The sequence below is a fragment of the Protopterus annectens genome, chromosome 16.part0, assembly GCF_019279795.1.
Source record: "Protopterus annectens isolate FY-2018-M chromosome 16.part0, PAN1.0, whole genome shotgun sequence".
Taxonomy (NCBI): Eukaryota; Metazoa; Chordata; order Ceratodontiformes; family Protopteridae; genus Protopterus; species Protopterus annectens.
Genome location: NC_056750.1, coordinates 500,060,217 through 500,079,465, shown reverse-complemented (window position 1 = coordinate 500,079,465; position 19,249 = coordinate 500,060,217). Strand labels below are relative to the sequence as shown.

Below are 19,249 nucleotides of genomic sequence, written 5' to 3'. Positions count from 1 at the left end.
GACAAACAGAGAAAGTATTACTTGAGTATCACAATAAGGGACATACCACACTGACCTGAAAATCTACTCTTCCCTCTTTGGAATGCTGCCCTGTGTTCCTTCATTTATTTTCTGCCTGTACAAATAAAATGGCAAAATGGTACATGCTAAGGCAGAGAAACACACTCATTTTAATGTGATTGCAGGAAAAAAACAAAGAACCAAAAGACAAATAATTCCTGCATTGCAGGAATCTTTTTTCTTTTTTTTTTCTTCATGTGATTGTAGACATGACTAGGAATACTGTAGTTATGGGACCTCCTATTATAATTCTGAAATCCATAACTGTGAGTCCCATAGTTCTAGGGAACAAACATAGTGAAAATAAAGAACAACAGTGAATGTTAAACTTTACTGTTTTCCTTTTAAGTTGATTTTTTCCCGGGTGCAAGCCCTCTGCCTCTGCATCCCCCAGCATGGGGTCTGCACCCTCATACTCATATATAATATATGATATAATATATACATTCTCATATATTATATATATGTATGTATATATATATATATATATATATATATATATATATTATATATATATATAGAGAGAGAGAGAGATAAATACCTCAGAGAATAGGGAATACTTTGAAGTACAATGATCACAGATTTACTACATGTATTGCTCATTTTTCATATTCAGTCTCACTATTCCAGGATTGACAGTTACAAATTTCAGACTTTAAAATGGTTGCAACGATTGTTTTGGTGAAACATATTTATTATACAACCTTAACAACTGACCCCAGACTGATCCTTACATGATGCCCGCAAATAGTTCCTTGCATAAGACTTTAAAGTCCAGCAGGGGGTGCATGATATGAGTAACAAAACATCAAACATGTGTCACATGTTCAGTAAATAAGCATAATGTAATAAGTAGCATATGGCACAAAATGCAGCAGTCTGCAGCCATTTGGAAAATATGTGTAGCAGAGTCATGAATGGTACGTCTCTTTGGGAAACACATTCCTACCATGTGTTTTGTTCTGGACTTCACTGATACACATGCCTACAGTGTGCTATGAAGGTATACATTGAATCCATTCCCTCCACAAGAAAGTGATAATGTCTGCCAAGTACTGGCAATGCATAGCAATATGTCGCTGTTGTGCATGACAGTATGTTAAAAAAAAACCTGTTTCATTTCCCATCAGTAGCTCACTAGGCAGCACCCTCAGCTTTGATTCTAAGATCAGAAGGGACTGGGTTCTATTCCCACACTAGTCCTTGAATTTATTCTCCAGTACTGGTACAGCAGTGCAGCATATGGGGAATGCTACACTCTTCAGATGCCATCCTTCAGAGGGATGTTAAACTGAGCTGCCTTCTGCCTGAGTACTTGGTAGCTCAAGTGGATATAAGAAAGGTTTTATGGTACATAACAAAAAGAGTAGGAAATCCTTATTTTATTAAAACATTAAATAAAATCAGCTAAAACATGAAACAAATTAGTTTATTTTACAAGAGGACAAAGCATTTGTCACAACAAAAACAAACCTTTAGTTGAGTAACACAGTAATAATTAAAATAAATTTTAAAAGATATTCAACCCTCTTCTTTCTTTTTATATACCATATTTTAATTTACTTAAGAAATCATCACTTTCCTTACTTTTTGATACAATGTCTTTAATGTTTTTAATATCAGACTTACCTTCCCATTTCTTAATATACAAGACATGAATGTACACATTTTCCTAATTATAGTTCTAAATAAACAAACAACATAATGTAAAACAGGAATATGCAATGAATATGGACTGTGATAATAATCATACCAGATATTTTCCATATTACCTTCTTTTAAATAAGGAATATTTAACACCTTAAACAAGTTCCCCACAAACCTTCAAATATCTTATAATTTAATGCATGCATTCAAGTCATCATCACCATCATCAACATCAACCCTTTTCCCATTTTCTACATGGGGTCGGGGTGTCACATTAATTGTCACCATCGCTCGCAATTTGAAGCTACACTCCTGCCTCCTATGACTGACACAAATCTTCTCTCACACGGTCCATCTACCTCTTAGCTGGACACCTTCATTTCCTCTTACCTTCTTCCTGTCTGTCCCAAATCTTCTCCACCAGATTGTCTTCTAGTGTTCTGCACACATGCCCAAACCACCGTAATCTGTTCTCTTTGATCGTTTTTGCAATTGAAGCTACTTAGGCTTCTACTCTTATGTCTCCATTTCTTTGTCTATCCCACAGAGTGCATCCTACCACCCGTCTCAGGCACTTCATTTCTATCACCTCTAGCTTCCTCATCTGCTCTGCCTTTACTGCCCAGGTTTCTGTACCATACAGTGTACTGGTCACACCACTGTTTTGTACTCCTTACTTTTCACTTTCTTTGGCATTTTTCTGTCGTACACCACACCTGATACTCTATGCCAGTTGGCTGCAGCCCCTCTGATTCTAGCTGTGACCTCTTCATTCAGACTTCCCTTCTCCTCAACCACCCCTCTCAGATACTTGTTTACCTGTTCCACTATCTTCCCTTCTATCTCATTTCTCAGCTTCTTCTGATCTCGCCACTTTGTTGCTATTACCACTGTCTTACCTGTGCTTAGTTTCATCCTATGTGCCTTCAGTTTTGTATTCTATTCCCCTATCCTTTGCTGAAGATGTTGCTCAGAGTCTGCCTGTAACGCCACATTGTCTGCATACAGCAACATTGTCGATCTGTCTCCTCTGACCTGTTTGCTAAAGTAGTCCATCACCAGTATTAACAGCAGTGGGCTCAGAGCTGAACCCTGATGTACACCCAGTCCTACTGGGAACCTGTCTATGAGACCGAACACTGTTTGTACTTGAGTCATTGGGCCCCTGTCCATAGCTTGCACTAATTCTACCAATGTTTCTGGGACTTCAGACCACTGCAGTGATGCCCAAATCAGCTTTCTTGGGATCTTGTGAAATGCTTTCTCCAAGTTTAGGAATGCCCAGTTGGACTGATTCCTCATCTCTAGCTTCTTCTCAACTATCTGTCTCATTACAGACATCAGGTCACTTGTGCTACATCCTTATCTGAATCTGAACTGCTCATCTCCCATCTTACTTTCTAATACTCTGTGTATTTGTTTATCAGTCACCATCTCCAGAACTTTCACGCAATATGACAGGAGTTTGATACCTCTGTACTGTCCACAGTTGTGGATGTCCCCTTTTTTCTTGTACACTGGCACGAGTATGCTTATTTTCCATTCATCTGGGATATACCTTTCTCTCCACACTGCTATGAGTACCCTCAGGAGCCATTTCTCCCCTATTTCACCCTGCATCTTTATCATATCTGCTGTGACCTCATCTGAGCCTGCTGCTTTCCCTGACTTCATTTTTCTTAATGCTATTCTTACTTCTTGTAGCGTGGGCTCCTCTTCTTTGGCAGTACAGTTTCTGTGGGGTTTTCTTCATTCAGAAGCTGCTGGAAGTATTCCCTCCATCTGCCTTTGATGTTCTGTCAACTGGTGAGCAGGTTGTTACTGGCATCCCTTATAAAGGGTATCTGACTATCTTCTTTATCTTTCTGTCTTTGCCTTGCAACCTAATATAGTTTCTTTGTGCCACCTATTGACTCACTTTCCAGAAACAGGTCGAGTACCTCCGATGCCCTGTTCTTTGCTATTGTAACTCCTTTCTTAGCCAACCAGTATTCCTTCTAGCCTGGTCCATCTTTTCTATCTCTCACTTTTTCCTGCACTCCTTTCTTTTGATGACTTCCTAGACTTCTGTATTCCCCCACAGCTTTCCTTATGTACCATACCTGGCTCAACCACATATCTCTTCTGTAGTCCACACACATGCTGTTTTGAGGCGCTGCCATTCATTTCAACTCAAACTATTTCCCCCTCTTCTTGGGGTGCTAGAGCCCTAAGTAATTCCTTGAACTGTAGTATTTTCTCTCCAGTCAACTTCCTGTTCTTTAGCCTGGTCTCTGTTGACCTTAGAACCTTCTCTGACCACTGCTTGCAGCTGATTGTGGCAACTGAGTCTATATCGTAACATCAAAAGGAACAAATATCGAAATTGCCGTTCATTGGTTTGTTTTTTGTGAGAATGCGGTACAGTGAAGATCGGGAATTTCGCCCTTTCCTCACTGTAGTGCGATCTCTGAGTTGGTATATATAATTAGTGGGGGGTGTGGCTTTGATGAATGGCAATTTCGATATTTCAGCCATTAGAGATTTGTTCCTTTCATTGTTATGATATAGAACCATGGCAACCAGTGATTTATGCTGTGGACCAACTGATTCACTGGAATGACTTTGCAATCACAGATTTTACCCTAGTGCCCTTTCCATACTAGGAGGAAGTCTACCTGAGTTGCATGTTGGCCACTCTTTTATATGATCTTGTGACTGTCTCTTTTTTCTGAACCATGTGTTTGCTACTGTCAAGCCAATTGCCAAACAGAAGTCTAGAATAATCTCTCTTTCTTTATTCCTGTTGCCCCACTCATGTGTACCCAGCAAGTCTTCCTCTCCTGTTCTGCCTGTCCCAATGCATGCATTCAAATCACCCATTATCGACACCAATTCATGTTATTCTGCTTTATCTAGTAGATCATGCAAATGCTGTATTAATATAGTCTTTTCCTCACTATCACAACCCTGCTATGAGGCATAGGCTACTATTATGAATACTGCCCTGTTATTACACTGGAGTCTGATTGCCATATGTCTATCATTAATTCTGATGGTATCCCCTCACTGCCTTCTTAAGCCTCTCTCATTTATTGCAATGCCCACACCATTTCTAGCCTGGCCTCCTCCTGAGTAGTAGACTGTGGATTCCAAGCCAAGTGGCTTTGCTGCATTGCCCTTCCATCTTGTCTGTTGGATACATAAGATGTCCCGCCTCCTCTGTACCATCATGTCACCTACTTCCAAGCTGACATAGTGGCACTGAGGAGGCTGTTCATCCTATGTATCCAAGAGCCAAGATGGAAGGGCAGTGCTTACATACATACATAGAGCGATCTCTCTCTCTCTCTCTCTCTCTCTCTATATATATATATATATATATATATATATATATATATGTATATGTGTCCGTGTGTGTGTGTGTGTGTGTGTGTGTGTGTGTGTGTGTGTGTGTGTGTGTATATATATATATATATATATATATATATATATATATATATATATATATATATTGCAGTAGAGTGGTAACTGGTCCTTTGAAGCACACAAGCTTAGAAGCAGTCAGGTCGGTAAAAATTAATGAGGCACATCAGCAAAGAGGCTTAATTAGTGCAGAGTACCCTGATATCCATCAGATTGGAGAAATTTATCTCTAAAAAGGGTCATAGGATGATTCTAGATGGAAGAGAAGACAATCTAGAGAGTTTTTTTGTGAGAGGAGATGATACCCTTTAGAAGAAATGCTGTTTGGATTTATCTGTGACTGTAAGGAAATGTCAGGACTAAGCACTTCTGGCTATCTCTGCCTATGTAGAAATACCAGGAGAAGGTATTTTGGTATAGCCCGATCTGCAAGGATGTGTAAAAAGAGCTACTCGGTCATTGTAATCTTTTTAAATACTGTTTCACTAGCCAGCTTTTTAATTTATTACTAGCATGACATTTCATTAAACGTTGTATAAACTGATTTCACACAATCTAAGTTATAAGTAAAGCTTGCAGGGCATGGATATTTGCCAGAAAAATCAATTTGTTTGATACTAGAACTGACTAAATATTAAATACTGAATTTCCAGTGTAAGGCACATTTTGCTTTTGTGTAAACGTTCTGTTAACTACACACACAAATTTTCTCAAAGATTTCTACACAGATTTTTAAACATATTCCTTTTAAAAACATTTCATTTCATTATTTGAATTAGACTCCATGCATATTTTTTTCTCTGTTTAATCTGCAATGAATGTTATTGTATCCATGTACTAGGGCCGTACCCAGTACAATATGGGTTAAGCCTTCTGGTAAATCCATCATCCTAGCAGCCATAAGAGTTTCTGATGCCCCTGTTCACACACATGCCATTAGCTTAATCTGCTGGTAACACTCAGCCTTTAAGTAAAGACCTACATGCACAAACACATACTTTAGCCCCATTTGCTCATTTCTTGGCAACCATTCTATACTCAAGTGGGCAGAAATTTTTGTGAATGTGACTCATGTAACTGTGATGCATCTAGTGAAATAATGAATGCATTTAATAAAGAGTTTGGTGTGCTTTGCTACTTGCCTGTTGCCACACTGTGCCATTTTTTTTCTTTTTAGAAATGGAACATGTTTTAAGAAGGAGGCTACTTTCACAGTGTCAAACCGATCTAATGAAATTTTATTTGAAGGTGAGTTATTCTAGAATTTTACTGAGATGAGTCATGCTTTAATTTTCTAATTCAGTATAGAATCTATTCAGTTTATATATTGATTTTTAGGCATATTCGTTTCTAGTACAGAAACTAAATATATTTAAGGAACTATCACATGCTTTCGTAATGTACAAAGTGATTTTTTTATCCACATTTATTGTATTCTATCTATTTAACATTGGTTGCTGTATGATTCATGTCAGATGCCTTCGTTCTGGTGATTACTAATGCAACTGTTTTTCATGTTCATGTTCACTATTTGTTTTTTTTTTTTCAATCATTTCGCACGGGATAGTGAGTATTGTGATATAGTAGGTTTTTCTGTACTGTATGCACTGTACAAACAAGATGCTGGCTGTATTTTCTTTCCTTGGTATTTAAATCTTAACTTTGTGCTGTACTTCCAAATCCTTGTTGGATCTAAGGCTAGTCATGTTTACACATGAAACTCTCCCCGTCTCTTAAGCAGATAGGCCTTGTAACCTTTTACAAGAAAAAAAACATCAAGCAAAGACAAAACTGCCAAACAAAAACTACAACTAAACGATTTTACTTTTTTTTTTTAGCCCAAAAGACCAGCCACTAATTAACTTATTCCGACGTGATGACTTTTTCAGAGCAGGAAGGAGGCAAAAACTATTATCCATCAAGGTCAGGAAGGGGGTGGGGAGCGGAGATAATTCACTCTAAATATTCTCCAGGTACTGTTGACACCAAAAGCACTAAAATATTCTGTTAGAAACACTGATTTACATTTGTTCCCACTTTTAAACTTAACTAGATTGATTTGCTTGTTGAAGTAATGTTATTCACAGTGAAGATTAGTTTAATTTTGGGGCCAGCAGATCTCACACAGAGACTCCCTAGTTGCTAAGCCATAGTCCCTGCTTCTACTGGGACCTAGTTCTATGTTTGAAAAACTATATGAAACTGATATATGGATTTTGTGAACTAACAAATCATAAACAACTTTTTTAAAACCTTCCAAGTGGCAAAAGAAAATTATTGCAGGAATTAAAAAAATATAGATCTCTCAAGATTGTGAAGTCTGACAAACTTGGAGGCATGGTTATTATGAGCACATTTAGCTACTCTCGAAAATGATTGATTTTTTTTGAATGACAATTCTTTCTATCAGCCTTCCTTTGGAAATTAGATTAACATTGCCTATGCATAGTCAGATGCATGGCTAAATAATGTAAGTATGGAAAGCAGTTTTTCCATTCTTAAAAACTATCTGATGGTAAAACATCCTCATACCAGCTACCTTTGGTATACCAAAACTCACAAATTATCTGCAATCGTCCCCTGTGACTCATTGTTTCATCTGCAGGGTCCAAGATAGAATCTTTGGATGAATTAGTGAATACAAATTAAAAGGCTTCTTCAGTGGCAAACATTATGTGCTAAAAGATTCCTGGTATGCTTTACAATCTTTAGCATTATGTAAATACAGTGACAATTTTACTTTTGTTATGACTGAATATCTAGTGTAAGCTGCACTTATCTGTTGTGCAAACTTTCTATTAACTACACCTGAGCTTTCTACCAAGATTTATACACAGATGTAGTTTTGCTTTTAAACATATTCATTTTATAAACACTTCATTCTTTTGAATTAGACTGCAGGCAGATTTTTTTCACTCTTTAATCTGCAAGGAAAGATTTATTTGTAGTTATTCCACATGGTAATTAATGTTACTGATATCAGGAAGCTATAGTGACAGTCCCCAGTTTGTTCCAGCTTGATATTTTGTTGCTTACAGCTTTTATGGTGGCTGTCTTGAAAGATAATTTGTCTTTCTTGAGGGTGAATGCTTTAAACAAGCTAGAAGTATTGCGATGGTAATAGCCTCAGCACCAGCTTTTGCTAATGTTGTTCTTTGATACTAGGAGACCAAGTTTGTTTTTATTAGTACATTTTTGTCTAGTATTAGATTATATTGTAGATACCTGGGCAATATTTTTATTTTATGGAATGGCAATGACACATCTCTATATGCACTTTTTTGATTGCATAAATGACTCATTGATTTTTTGTTTTAATTCAGACATACTGTTAAGAAGGGCACTGTCAACCCTCCCCCCCCCCAATTTTTTATCATTTTTAACATGGGGGTCGGCTGTCACATTAGCTGTCACTGTCTTTCTTAATTTGGTGCTGCTCTTCAACCTTCCCTGATGGTTTTGCCTGACTCTTGCCGGTTTTCTCTAATGCAGACCATCCATCTCATTGCTGAATGTCCTCGTTTCCTCTTGCCTTTTCTGTCTCTCTCCCAAATCATCTTCACTAGACTGTCTTCTGCTTTCTTGCACATGTGCCTGAACCACCATAATCTCTTCTCCATCAGCTTTTCTGCAGTTGGGGCTATTGCTCTGATGTTTTCATTTCTTTGTCTGTCCCTAAATGTGGTTCCTACCACCCATATCAGGCACTTCATCTCTGTCACCTCTGTCTTCCTCAACTGTTCTGTCTTCACTGCCTAAGTTTCAGTACCATGCACTAGTATTGGTCACACCACTGTTTTGTACACCTTATTTTTCAGCTTATTTGGCATTCTTCTGTCACACACTACCCCTGAAACTCTGAGACAGTTGGGTGCTGTCCTAGTGATTCTAGCTTTGACCTCTTCATTCAGACTTCCCTTCTCAACCAACCCTTCCAGATACTTGATGTCCTAACCTGTTCCTTTATTTTCTGTTTTATCTCAAGTTTCAACTTTTCCTGATCCCTCATTTCTACCATGACATCTGTTTTGCCTCTATTCAATTTCATCTCGTGTGCCTTCAGTTTTGCATTCCATTGCCCCATCATTTGGTGGAGTTCTTACTCAGAGCCTGCTTGTAATGCCACATCATCTGCATACAGCAGCTTTGTTGATCTGTCCTCTCTGACCTGTCTGCTAATATAGTCCATCACCAGTATGAACATCTGTAGTCTCAGAGCTCAACTCTGCACACCAACTCCTACTGAGACCATTCCTTTCAGTCCAAACACTGGCTGCATGTGCCCCCATTTATGCAAATTTAGTTATTTTACACTGGAAACTTGACTTTATTTTCCTTCAGCTTTTTCAAAACATGTTACTACTGATTTATGATAACTTGTTGATATATTTGTTTTATGGAATGGAACAAGTCTTCAGTTGTTAGAATATCTGGAATAGTTAAATGGTAGTACTAATTTTTTGGAATTTATTTACAATTTTCTAACAAAACTATTGATTTTTTGGATGTTACTTTAACTATGAATTCTGACTTGAATTGTATTTTTATCAAATGTGTTTTGAAAGAGTACTATTTCTAATAGTTATTTGCACTTTCAAAGTTGCCACCCATTTAAACAGAAGGATGGGATAGTTAAAGGACAGATGATTAGACTTTCTATGCTTATCTCTGATTGTAGTACTTTTAAATGAGAATTAAACATTTTACGTACAATGTTCAATGAAAGGGATTATTTTGATTATATTCTAGAAGAAAAAGCACAGGAGGTTTTGTTTAGGTGAACTACAAAATTCCTTCTAATTCTTAAGGGTGGGGTAATGAAACCATAGGCTACCACTAGTGTTAACTGGGTTGATAACAACAATAATAATAATAATAATCTTACCCATTATTCTGAAATAAATGTCATTAAGGACATATTTCAAAAGCATTGGGGTATTTTAACCCATTTTAATAATGATAAAGAACTAGTTGGTAATAATCCCGGTTGCATTTTTAAGAAGGGATGGAGTATTAAGAGGAGACTTGAGCTGAGTAATTCAAATTATAATTATATGTCAGCCAAGTTTACCACAAAGCACAGTTTTTGTAGTCAGTGTGAGGATATTAATTGTGAGAATGACTGTGACATCTTTGAACAGATTTCTAATTTAACTTCCCTTCCTACTGCAAATTGTGCAGCTTGAACTTTGGTTTATGCAGTTACCTGTTTTACCTGTGATGCATTCCATATAGGCAAGATGAAACTCTCTTTAAAAGAATGAATGTATGAACACAACCAATACCTCTCAACCTGTTAGTGCAAGAAATCTGGACAAAGGTAGAAATAATGGGGGGACAAAGGTGCCAAAATAAGGACAGATTTTAAGAACTGTTCTTATAAACTTAGAACATTGCTATATTAAAATAATTTGGGTTAGCATGCATTTTTCTGAAGGCTATGAAGTCTGAAACTCAAATGTCTGACATTATTTACTGACATCACTACTCAATGATTTGCCAGAGAACCACCAATTTTATGAGGAACAGACAAAATATGAAGTAAAAATCTGGACATTCTGCGAAAATCTGGACAGTTGAAAGGTATGAACATAACTATGTAACTAGAGTCAAAAACTATAAAAATGCTTTTGCCAGACATAGTTCATTATGTGTCGGTTTCAAAAATGTTTCTTTTTCAGTTATTGAGACAATTGAAGTCGAACTTTTGGCAGGTAACTGGGAAAATCATCTGGAATGGAGGGAATTGTGGTGGCAGATAAAATTTAGAGCCTATGACCCCCCCCCCAGGTTTAAATGAGAGGGTTAATATTAATTGTATTTTGAAGAAGAAGGTGGTAATTCTTTAATACAAACAGCTAATTGGTGTTTATTGTGTTGTTTTATTCTGTTGTTTTTTTTTTTTACTTTGACCGTTCGGTGGGGCAGACTGTGTTTTTATTCTGGTAAATTTTTTTACAAAATGTTTTGATAAGCTTCCTGTTTTTAATTATTAATCAGACATGTGACCATGATTTTACTATTTAAATGGTCAAATAGTGTTTGACTCTGTGATTCTGATGAAGTCTAACTTTTTAACAAAAGCACTTCATTTCATTGTAAAAAAAATATATACTAAAATTGTTGTTGACCTTGAGCATTATGTCCTGCTTATTTTTGCTTTGTTGTTTTGGTTTTTATTTATTTTTTCATACCATTGAGTTTTTTGTTTTTTCTTTTGCTGTTCTTACTTTTGTCACTGGGTCCTTGTACGTAGCCTGTACTGACTCTATTAATGTTTCTGGGACTTTAAACCATCACGGGACTGCCCAAATCTGCTTTCTTGAGACCTTGTCATCCACTTTCTCCATGTGTAGGAATGCCCAGTTGGACTCTTTCCTCATCTCCAACTTCTGCACTATCTGTGTCACTGCAACCACCAAGTCAGTTGTGCTGCATCCTGATCTGAATCTGAGCTGATCACCTTCCATGTTACTTCTACTCTATAGAAAACCTTTATCAGCCAGTCCCTCCAGAAACTTTGATGTAGTATGACAGGAGTTTGATACCTCTGTACTGCTCACAGTTGTGAATGTTCCTTTTGCCCTTCTACAACAGCACTAGAATACTTATTTTCCAGTCACATGGAATGCACCTTTCTCAACGTACTGCTATGAGTACCCTCAGGAGCCATTTCTCCCCTAATTCACCTAACATCTTGGTTATATCTGGTGTTATATCATGCATATCAGCATAGTGCCATGTTCTGATAATTGGCTGAATACAGCTGGGTATTCACAATGCATTACTGTGATTATTTATCAGTATACCTCCTGGTAAAACTACTTTGAGTTTACAGTCTTACTATCACTCTGCTCTTATATTTCCCCTGTTTTCTCTTGCTTTGACTGTTATATTTCCCCTGCATTCTCTTGCTCTGAATTACTGTGGACCTTTCTCTGTCTCTCTTTTTTGTATAATAAGTACTAACTTTATTGACACAGTATAATTTTACAGCTTAGTAGATTTTTTTTCTTTCTTTCTTTACAGAGCCTGAGGTCACTACATCTGACCTTGATATTGCAGGAACTCTGATACAAGGCCCTATAGCTTAAAGTTTGCTGAGAATTGTGTCACTGTTTAATGTAAGCATATTTATCATAAAAACCCTCGCTGCATATTACCTTTAATTTGTTAAATACATGCCTGCTCTGTGATTGAATGTCTCCGTGAAATAGTCCCTGCACTCTAAGTACCTCTACCTATGTTGGCCACCATCCACTTTTGCTTGACCAGTAGACTATACTGCATACGTCAGTTGTTTAGTCTCAGGAAATGACAGACAACCTCGTTTACTTGCATTTCTTTGTTAATTGCTTTGATCTGGTTATAAACTGATTGACCTCAGTTGTAAACTGACTTGAGGGTGGGAAGCCCCTTACACTCTGCAATAATTTGCCACTCAAAACTGCAGTACAGTTCAACTCTTATTTTTTAGATAGTATAGCATCTCTAACCAGTGAGTCATCATCTTCTAATCAAAACCCTGCCCAACAGCCACATATTACCACATCCACTTTCACCTTCAAACTTGTGCCCAGATCCTATATAAAACTTCTCTTAAACAAACTCAAACCATGCTCTTCTTCAGCTGATGACCTTCCAAGTGAATACCTAAAAATAGCAGCCAATAGCATTGCCTATCCTGTCTCAATCATTATAAATAGGTCAATCTGGGAATCCCACAGTCTCTCTCTCTGGAAAAAGTCACACATTATCCCTCTGCACAAAGGAGGAAATCCAACAGGCATTAATAACTTTAGACCTGTAGCAATCTTATCTTTCCTCACCAAAATACTTGAAAAATGCATTTAAAAACAATTGTTAGACTATCTCCTGCAGGAAGACCTCCTATCCCCTACACAACATGGCTTCCATCCTTCCCTTAGTACTAGCACTGCCCTTCTAACCTATATAGATGCTGTCAATAAAGCTAGAGATATTGGCAAATTAGTCTCTTCCTTAATTCTAGACTTGTCTAAAACCTTCAGCACGATTTGTCAGAGCAAACTTCTTCAAATGTCCTCACCAGGTGTCTCTAAGCCCACCCTTCCATTATTCAAAAGCTACTTGTCCAATAGGTATCAGTCAGAAAAATGGCACTCCACACTCTCTCCTTACCTCTCGGTCACTACTGGTATACCACAAGGCTGTGTCCTTCGTCCTCTCCTCTTTAATATTTTCACCAACACCCTCTATACATCCACACAACAGGCCACCCTAATACAATACACAGATGATTCCACTCTCATTTGCACATCTTACAATATGATACACTTCCAAAAAATTAATAGAAGCTTTATCAGCTACTGAAACATGGCTTCATAACTCACAACTCATGCTCAACCCAAAAAAGACCAAACTACTACTTTTCCCCCTGAATCTCTCGCTCCTGAAAAAAACTACATTTAAAGTCCTCTCTCCTGATAATACAGCCACTGAAGTCACTACTCATAGCAAACTGTTGGGGTGATAGTGGATGATAAACTTACAACCGACCTGCATATACAAAACTGCATAAGAAAAACATCAAAAACTAGTGATGCTTTCAGAGCCAAAACTTTCTCACTGATGCAACTAAAACTACACTTACCACCACTTGTCTCCTCCCCACTCTTCTGTATGGTGCTCCAATCCTTACTAATTTCCAGGCTTCACAAAAATTAAAACTTGAACAGTGCTACAACAGAATTGCTATATTTGCAGCACATACTCCTTTCAGAACCCACAACTGTATAGCAATGAAAAGCCTAAATTGGTTAGAACGGCCAAATCAACTACCATATACACAACTTATTACCAGCTATAAAATTATTCGGCATCCATCTGCCTATCCATCACTAAAAAAAATTCCAGATATGTGTTCCCAGTTAGTCATTGTGATCCAGTGACCAAAAACTCCTCTGTCTGTCTACATACCTAGTAAATCAGCTGGGCATTGTCTGTACTCGTACAAAGTTGCTAAGGCCTGGAACTCCTTACCTGTATAGATCAGGTCTATACCCTCCCTCCCATATTTCAAAACCACTCTGAAAGCCATCCTAGCTAAAATCTGTCTCTGTTCTTCCTCAAAACTAGGATAAACTATATCTTTATATGTGAACATAGTACCTTTTCATTCCATATACCTCCTTACTCTCCCTTCTTCCTTACTGGTATGTAATTGTGTTCCTTGACTTTCTCTCTAAATATACCACAAGCCTGTTTTCCCCACTTCATATTGCAATTCCTATTCATATTAGACTAACTTACCTTTAATTTCTCCACAAACTGTCTAAAATTTCTCTAAATATTAAATGATTGTCATGCACCTTGTATCGATTACTAACCAATGTTTTTATATTATGTTTTCAAAGAATGGTGCTTTCTTCCTTGGCTACTGCTGTTAAAAATCTTTGTTAAGACGCTTCTCCTTGTTTCTTCTTTAAAAGAACTTTTATTAAAATGATTTAAAACAAAAAACAAAATAAAAGCTACAACCTAACCATTTGAAAGTTATCTTTGTAACGCAAAAAAGAGAGATGAGCGCTTTCGGTTTATCAACCTTCTTCAGATCTGTATGTTTTTATATTATGTCTAATTTGTTATAATTATTTAAACTGCAGATGTTTTTGTTTTATTTTTGAAGATTGTAACATTTTTGCTCTTAAAATGTTTTGCAATAATTTGTAGTTTTTCTCCCTGGGCCTCTGTTGAAATGGGCTTCTACCCATTCAGACTTTCCCGGTGATCAAATGTCAATAAATGAATAAATTTAATAAATATCTGCTGTGACCTCATCTGACCCTGCTGCTTTCCCTGACTTCATTTTCCTTAGTGGTCTTCTTACTTCTTCTAAGGTGGGCTGTTCTTCCTCTTTTATTGTAGGCTGTGCCAGGAGCAGTACAGCTTTTGTGGAGGTTTCGTTATTCAGAAGCTGGTGGAAGTATTCTGCTTTTGATGTCCTGTGGACTGGTGAGCAAGTTGTATGCATCTCTTACAAAAGGGGTTCTAAGACAGTCATCTTTACCTTTTTGCCATTGCCTTGCAGAGTAATAGAGTTTATATCTGTTATCATAGACATAGGAGATCATAGGATCATAGGAGATTACTAGGCTAATGGCTCTGGGGCCCTTACAAGCCTAGCCAAATAATTAACTATTTGCATATATGTATCTTGAAGGATTATTCTAATCAGAGACACCAGTCTGTCATTTATTGAAAGGTTGCCTTCATTTTCACTGGGACCACCTCCACTAGGAAAAGTGAAATTTAGTTTGGGGATGGAAGTTATGACATTCTTCTTTGCTCTCTGATGATGACAACCTTGTATTAGAAATGGAATTTCTAAATTCATTATTTTTGGACAGGGGATATCTTAGGGCTTTGTTGGATGCAGTAATCTTTCAGATTACAATTAAGCAGAGAAAAAGATTCCAATTGATTTAAACTGGGTTGGAAGCTATGCATTGACTCATGGGCCAAACTGTTGAGCAGAATTTGGTGTCAGTGACTTACCTGATAAATTAAGCAATGCTCCATTTTTTGTTTATTTTTATTTATTACATTTGTTTACTGGGAAAGTCCACTGGGCCTAAAAGAGTCCATTTTCAGTGGAGGCCTGGGGAGAAAAGCTCTGACAAGAATATAGATACAGAAAAAAAAAATAAACATTAATTGGTACCGAAAGTAGAAACATTGTTACAAATAGTGATTAAAGTAATATATGCAGAATATATACATAAAAGCAGGAATTTAGTTGGCTCAGTTACAGTAATATATACATAATATATACATAAAAGCAGGAATCAAGTTGGTTTAATTACAATAATATATACAGAATATATACATAGCAGGAATTTAGTTGGTTGCCACATGAATTCAAATCAGAGAGGTATAAACAGAGGTATATTAATCAGCATTATTGTGATGAAAAAATAATAAATATGGAGAAAGTATCATCAGTCACTAGTAGTAAAAAGCATAGGAGTTTAGTTATCATACAAGGAGAAGGAAGAGGTTAGGTTATAGAGCAGGTACATAGCTAGGAAGAGTTTAGATGATTTTTCAGTATTTCTTTGAAGGTGGTGGTGCTGCCTGTGTTTTTTTATAGAAGGTGGAAGTGAGTTCAATAGTTTGGTGATGGTGAAGGAGTAGAGGAGTTGACCAGCAGGTTAGGTGGGCTTATCTACTTTTAGAAGTAGCTGATTTTCAGATCTTAGTTGCCTGCTGGGTTGGTATTTGGCAAGTAGAGTTGAGAGAGCAGGACAGTCTGTGGGTCTGTAGATTATTTTGTGCGTTGTAGTTATTTGGGTGAATGAGAGATGGTGGGGGAGTTCCAGCCAGCCTAATTGTTTCAGTGAGTTACAGTGGTAGGATGAGAATTTGGCCTTGGTAGCAAATTTGGCTATTCTGTTGTAACACATATCAAGTTTGGATTTTGTAGAATTTTGCATATTAGTGAGGAGTGGGGCACCATAAAGGAGAGAGGGTAATAAAAAGGTAGTTGCAAGGGTTTGTCTAGTAGAGAGGCTAAAAGTGCTGGTGCCTGTAGAGCATGCCAAGCTTTTGGTGTGTTTTTTTGATGTTATTGTTTATGTGTAGGTCAAAGTTAAGGTTTTCATCTATAATAATGCCTAGTAATTTAGTGTGTGGGACAAGTTCTATAGTGGTATTGCCTAGGGCTTGTATAGTGAAGAGTTTTTATCTAGGGGAGTGGTTTTCTTAGGGGTAAAAATGACTAGTTTAGTTTTTTTTTGGATTTAGGGAAAGATGATTGTTAAGCATCCAAGATCAGTAGAGGTGAGGGTATTCTGGGGTGATTTACTAGAGTTCACAGCTGGAATTTGCAGTGCATATTATTGTAGAGTCATCAGCATACAGTTTATAGGCATGGCAAAATCTTAAAATGTCTTTTTTTGGGAATAATACTAGCAACGTCTCCTCTGAACACAGGTTCAAGAAGCATGGTGAAGTGTATGGTATGCCCCATTATCATTTTATTTCTGATTCTGTGACTGTAACCACTTCCTCTTATCCTGTTGTGATTTGTGGCAAAGGGAGATTCAAATGTAATTCCAGGGGTAATGCTTATATATGTAGTAGCTTATCCTGCACATTGTTTTGCATAGGTAAAACTGAAACAGCCCTAAGAATGAGACTACATGAGCTTGTTAGCGCTATTAAGATGAAGGACTTGAACAATGCCTTATCTTCTTCTCCTTTTGGCTGCTCCCATTAGGGGTCACCACAACAAATCATCAGTCTGCAGAATGAGTGGAAGTAGAGTTTTATGGTGTCGAGTTGCCAGGCCAGCACGCAACTTTACTCAGAAGGCACACACACACATGTACACATGCACACCTACGGCCAGTTTAGGATGTCCAATCCACCTGGAACATGTCTTGGGAATGTCGGAGGAAACCAGATCCACCTGAAGGAAACCCACATGAACACAAGGAGGACATGCAGACTCTGCAACAATGCCTTACACAGGCATTCAAAGAATTTTGTGAATTTTAAACAGCTTTTATTTTGTTTTAGAAAAGGTACTTGTTTTAAACAGAGGAGGTTGCTGTGAAGATATGTTAGAAAATTGAGAGCTTTACTGACATCTGCTGCTAAGTGCTACGCAGCATTGTACAATTAATGACCAAGTATCTGGTAGTAGTGTTGTTGTAAAACCCCATGTAGCAAAATTATTCTATTTTTTTTGTTTGTTTTTCTTTTTTTCTTTTGTTATAATGTTACAAAGGTAACTAAATATGTGGTTCCTTTAAGGGCCAACTCAATAATTTTTGATTGGAGATTGTGTCACATGGCAGATAAATGTTAATTAAAGGAAGTGGCAATTGCAAGCAAAACTCGTTTCTGATGAAGTTCTGTTTTATTGTTTATATAGTTTTATTTGTGTTTATAGAATGAGAGCACTTAAGCTTTGAATAAATGTTCCTGTTTGGTGTATTTTCCTTTGATCAACAATTTCATCTTGTATAGTGTTTATATGACATCTTTAAGAGTATTCTTTGGTCTTGTAACTTTTTGACCAAGGCATAAACATGATATCAAAGCTTGTGACTTATAAAGTTATCGTCTTTTAATGTAGAATAATGTAGCTCAGCATATATCATCAGCATAACTCAAGTAACTTTCTTCATTGGGCTCATGTGAACATCACATAAAACATGCGATTATGTATACAGCAAAGTATGAGAAAATAGAAGATAAAGTTGCATTTACAAGAAAAAGAAACTGCAGAAAAACAAATGGATTGATGGTCTATTGTGGTAATCCATTGATGGAAGCAAAGGTGCAGGAAGAAGAATAAATGGCTTAAGGTGTTATTAAAAGGATAGGCCTTTTATCAAGTATGCACAAGGATAAATAAAAAGAAAGGGCAAGGTTATTGTTGTTAAAGGGAGTGATTACGAAGCTGAAATTGCCATTCTAATGCCTAATGGTACTTAACTTATATGTAGCCTCTCTAAAAAAATGTAACGATGAGCAACTTATGAACATTTCCTGTACTTACAAAACTTACTTTTCTAATAGGTTAAAATGAATTCTGTGCTGTCTTCTGAGTCAATTATTCTGTGTAGAAAAATAATAAGTAATATTATTTATTCCTTTTCTGTATCATTTTTCTTAACCTGTGAATCAATTATTCACCTTACTTTATCCTCACACCAGACCTTGATGGTTTTATAGTCTCACTTTGTACAGCTTTGCTCTTACAACCTCAGTGTTTGCATTAAAACAGTCAATAGTAGTAGATATCTATTTTGTAGATTATAATTCATCCAAAATTATCTACATTGATCTACATTGTAACTCTTATGGAGTTGGCATGGCATATTAGGCGTAAAAACGAAAGACCTTGATTTAAAATTAATGAGGTCCCAGCTTATATACATTATACATTTAGCAGGTTACATAACAGTCTTTCTTTGATTTTTGAGCCAGCCATGTAAATGGCCATTCCCAATTTCTAAATTATAAAATAAATCAACAATAAATATATACCATAATTCCTTTCTTTCTTTTATTGGGACAACTGGAACACATTTTATTGAAAGCAAACCACCGAAGTTGCAAGTATAGTGCTTCACTGCCTACTTTT

At 36.9% G+C, this 19,249-nt stretch overlaps 1 protein-coding gene across 2 annotated transcripts in view; it reads left to right on the top strand.

Moving 5' to 3' along the window:
- The window catches only part of LOC122790871, a 172,435-nt gene that overhangs the window by 91,624 nt on the left and 61,562 nt on the right, over positions 1-19,249 (top strand). For both annotated transcript variants that reach the window (XM_044058532.1, XM_044058534.1), the window contains exon 3: positions 6,290-6,360. In XM_044058532.1, coding sequence (XP_043914467.1) covers positions 6,290-6,360 — 71 coding nt within the window. The remainder of the gene's footprint in view (positions 1-6,289; positions 6,361-19,249) is intronic.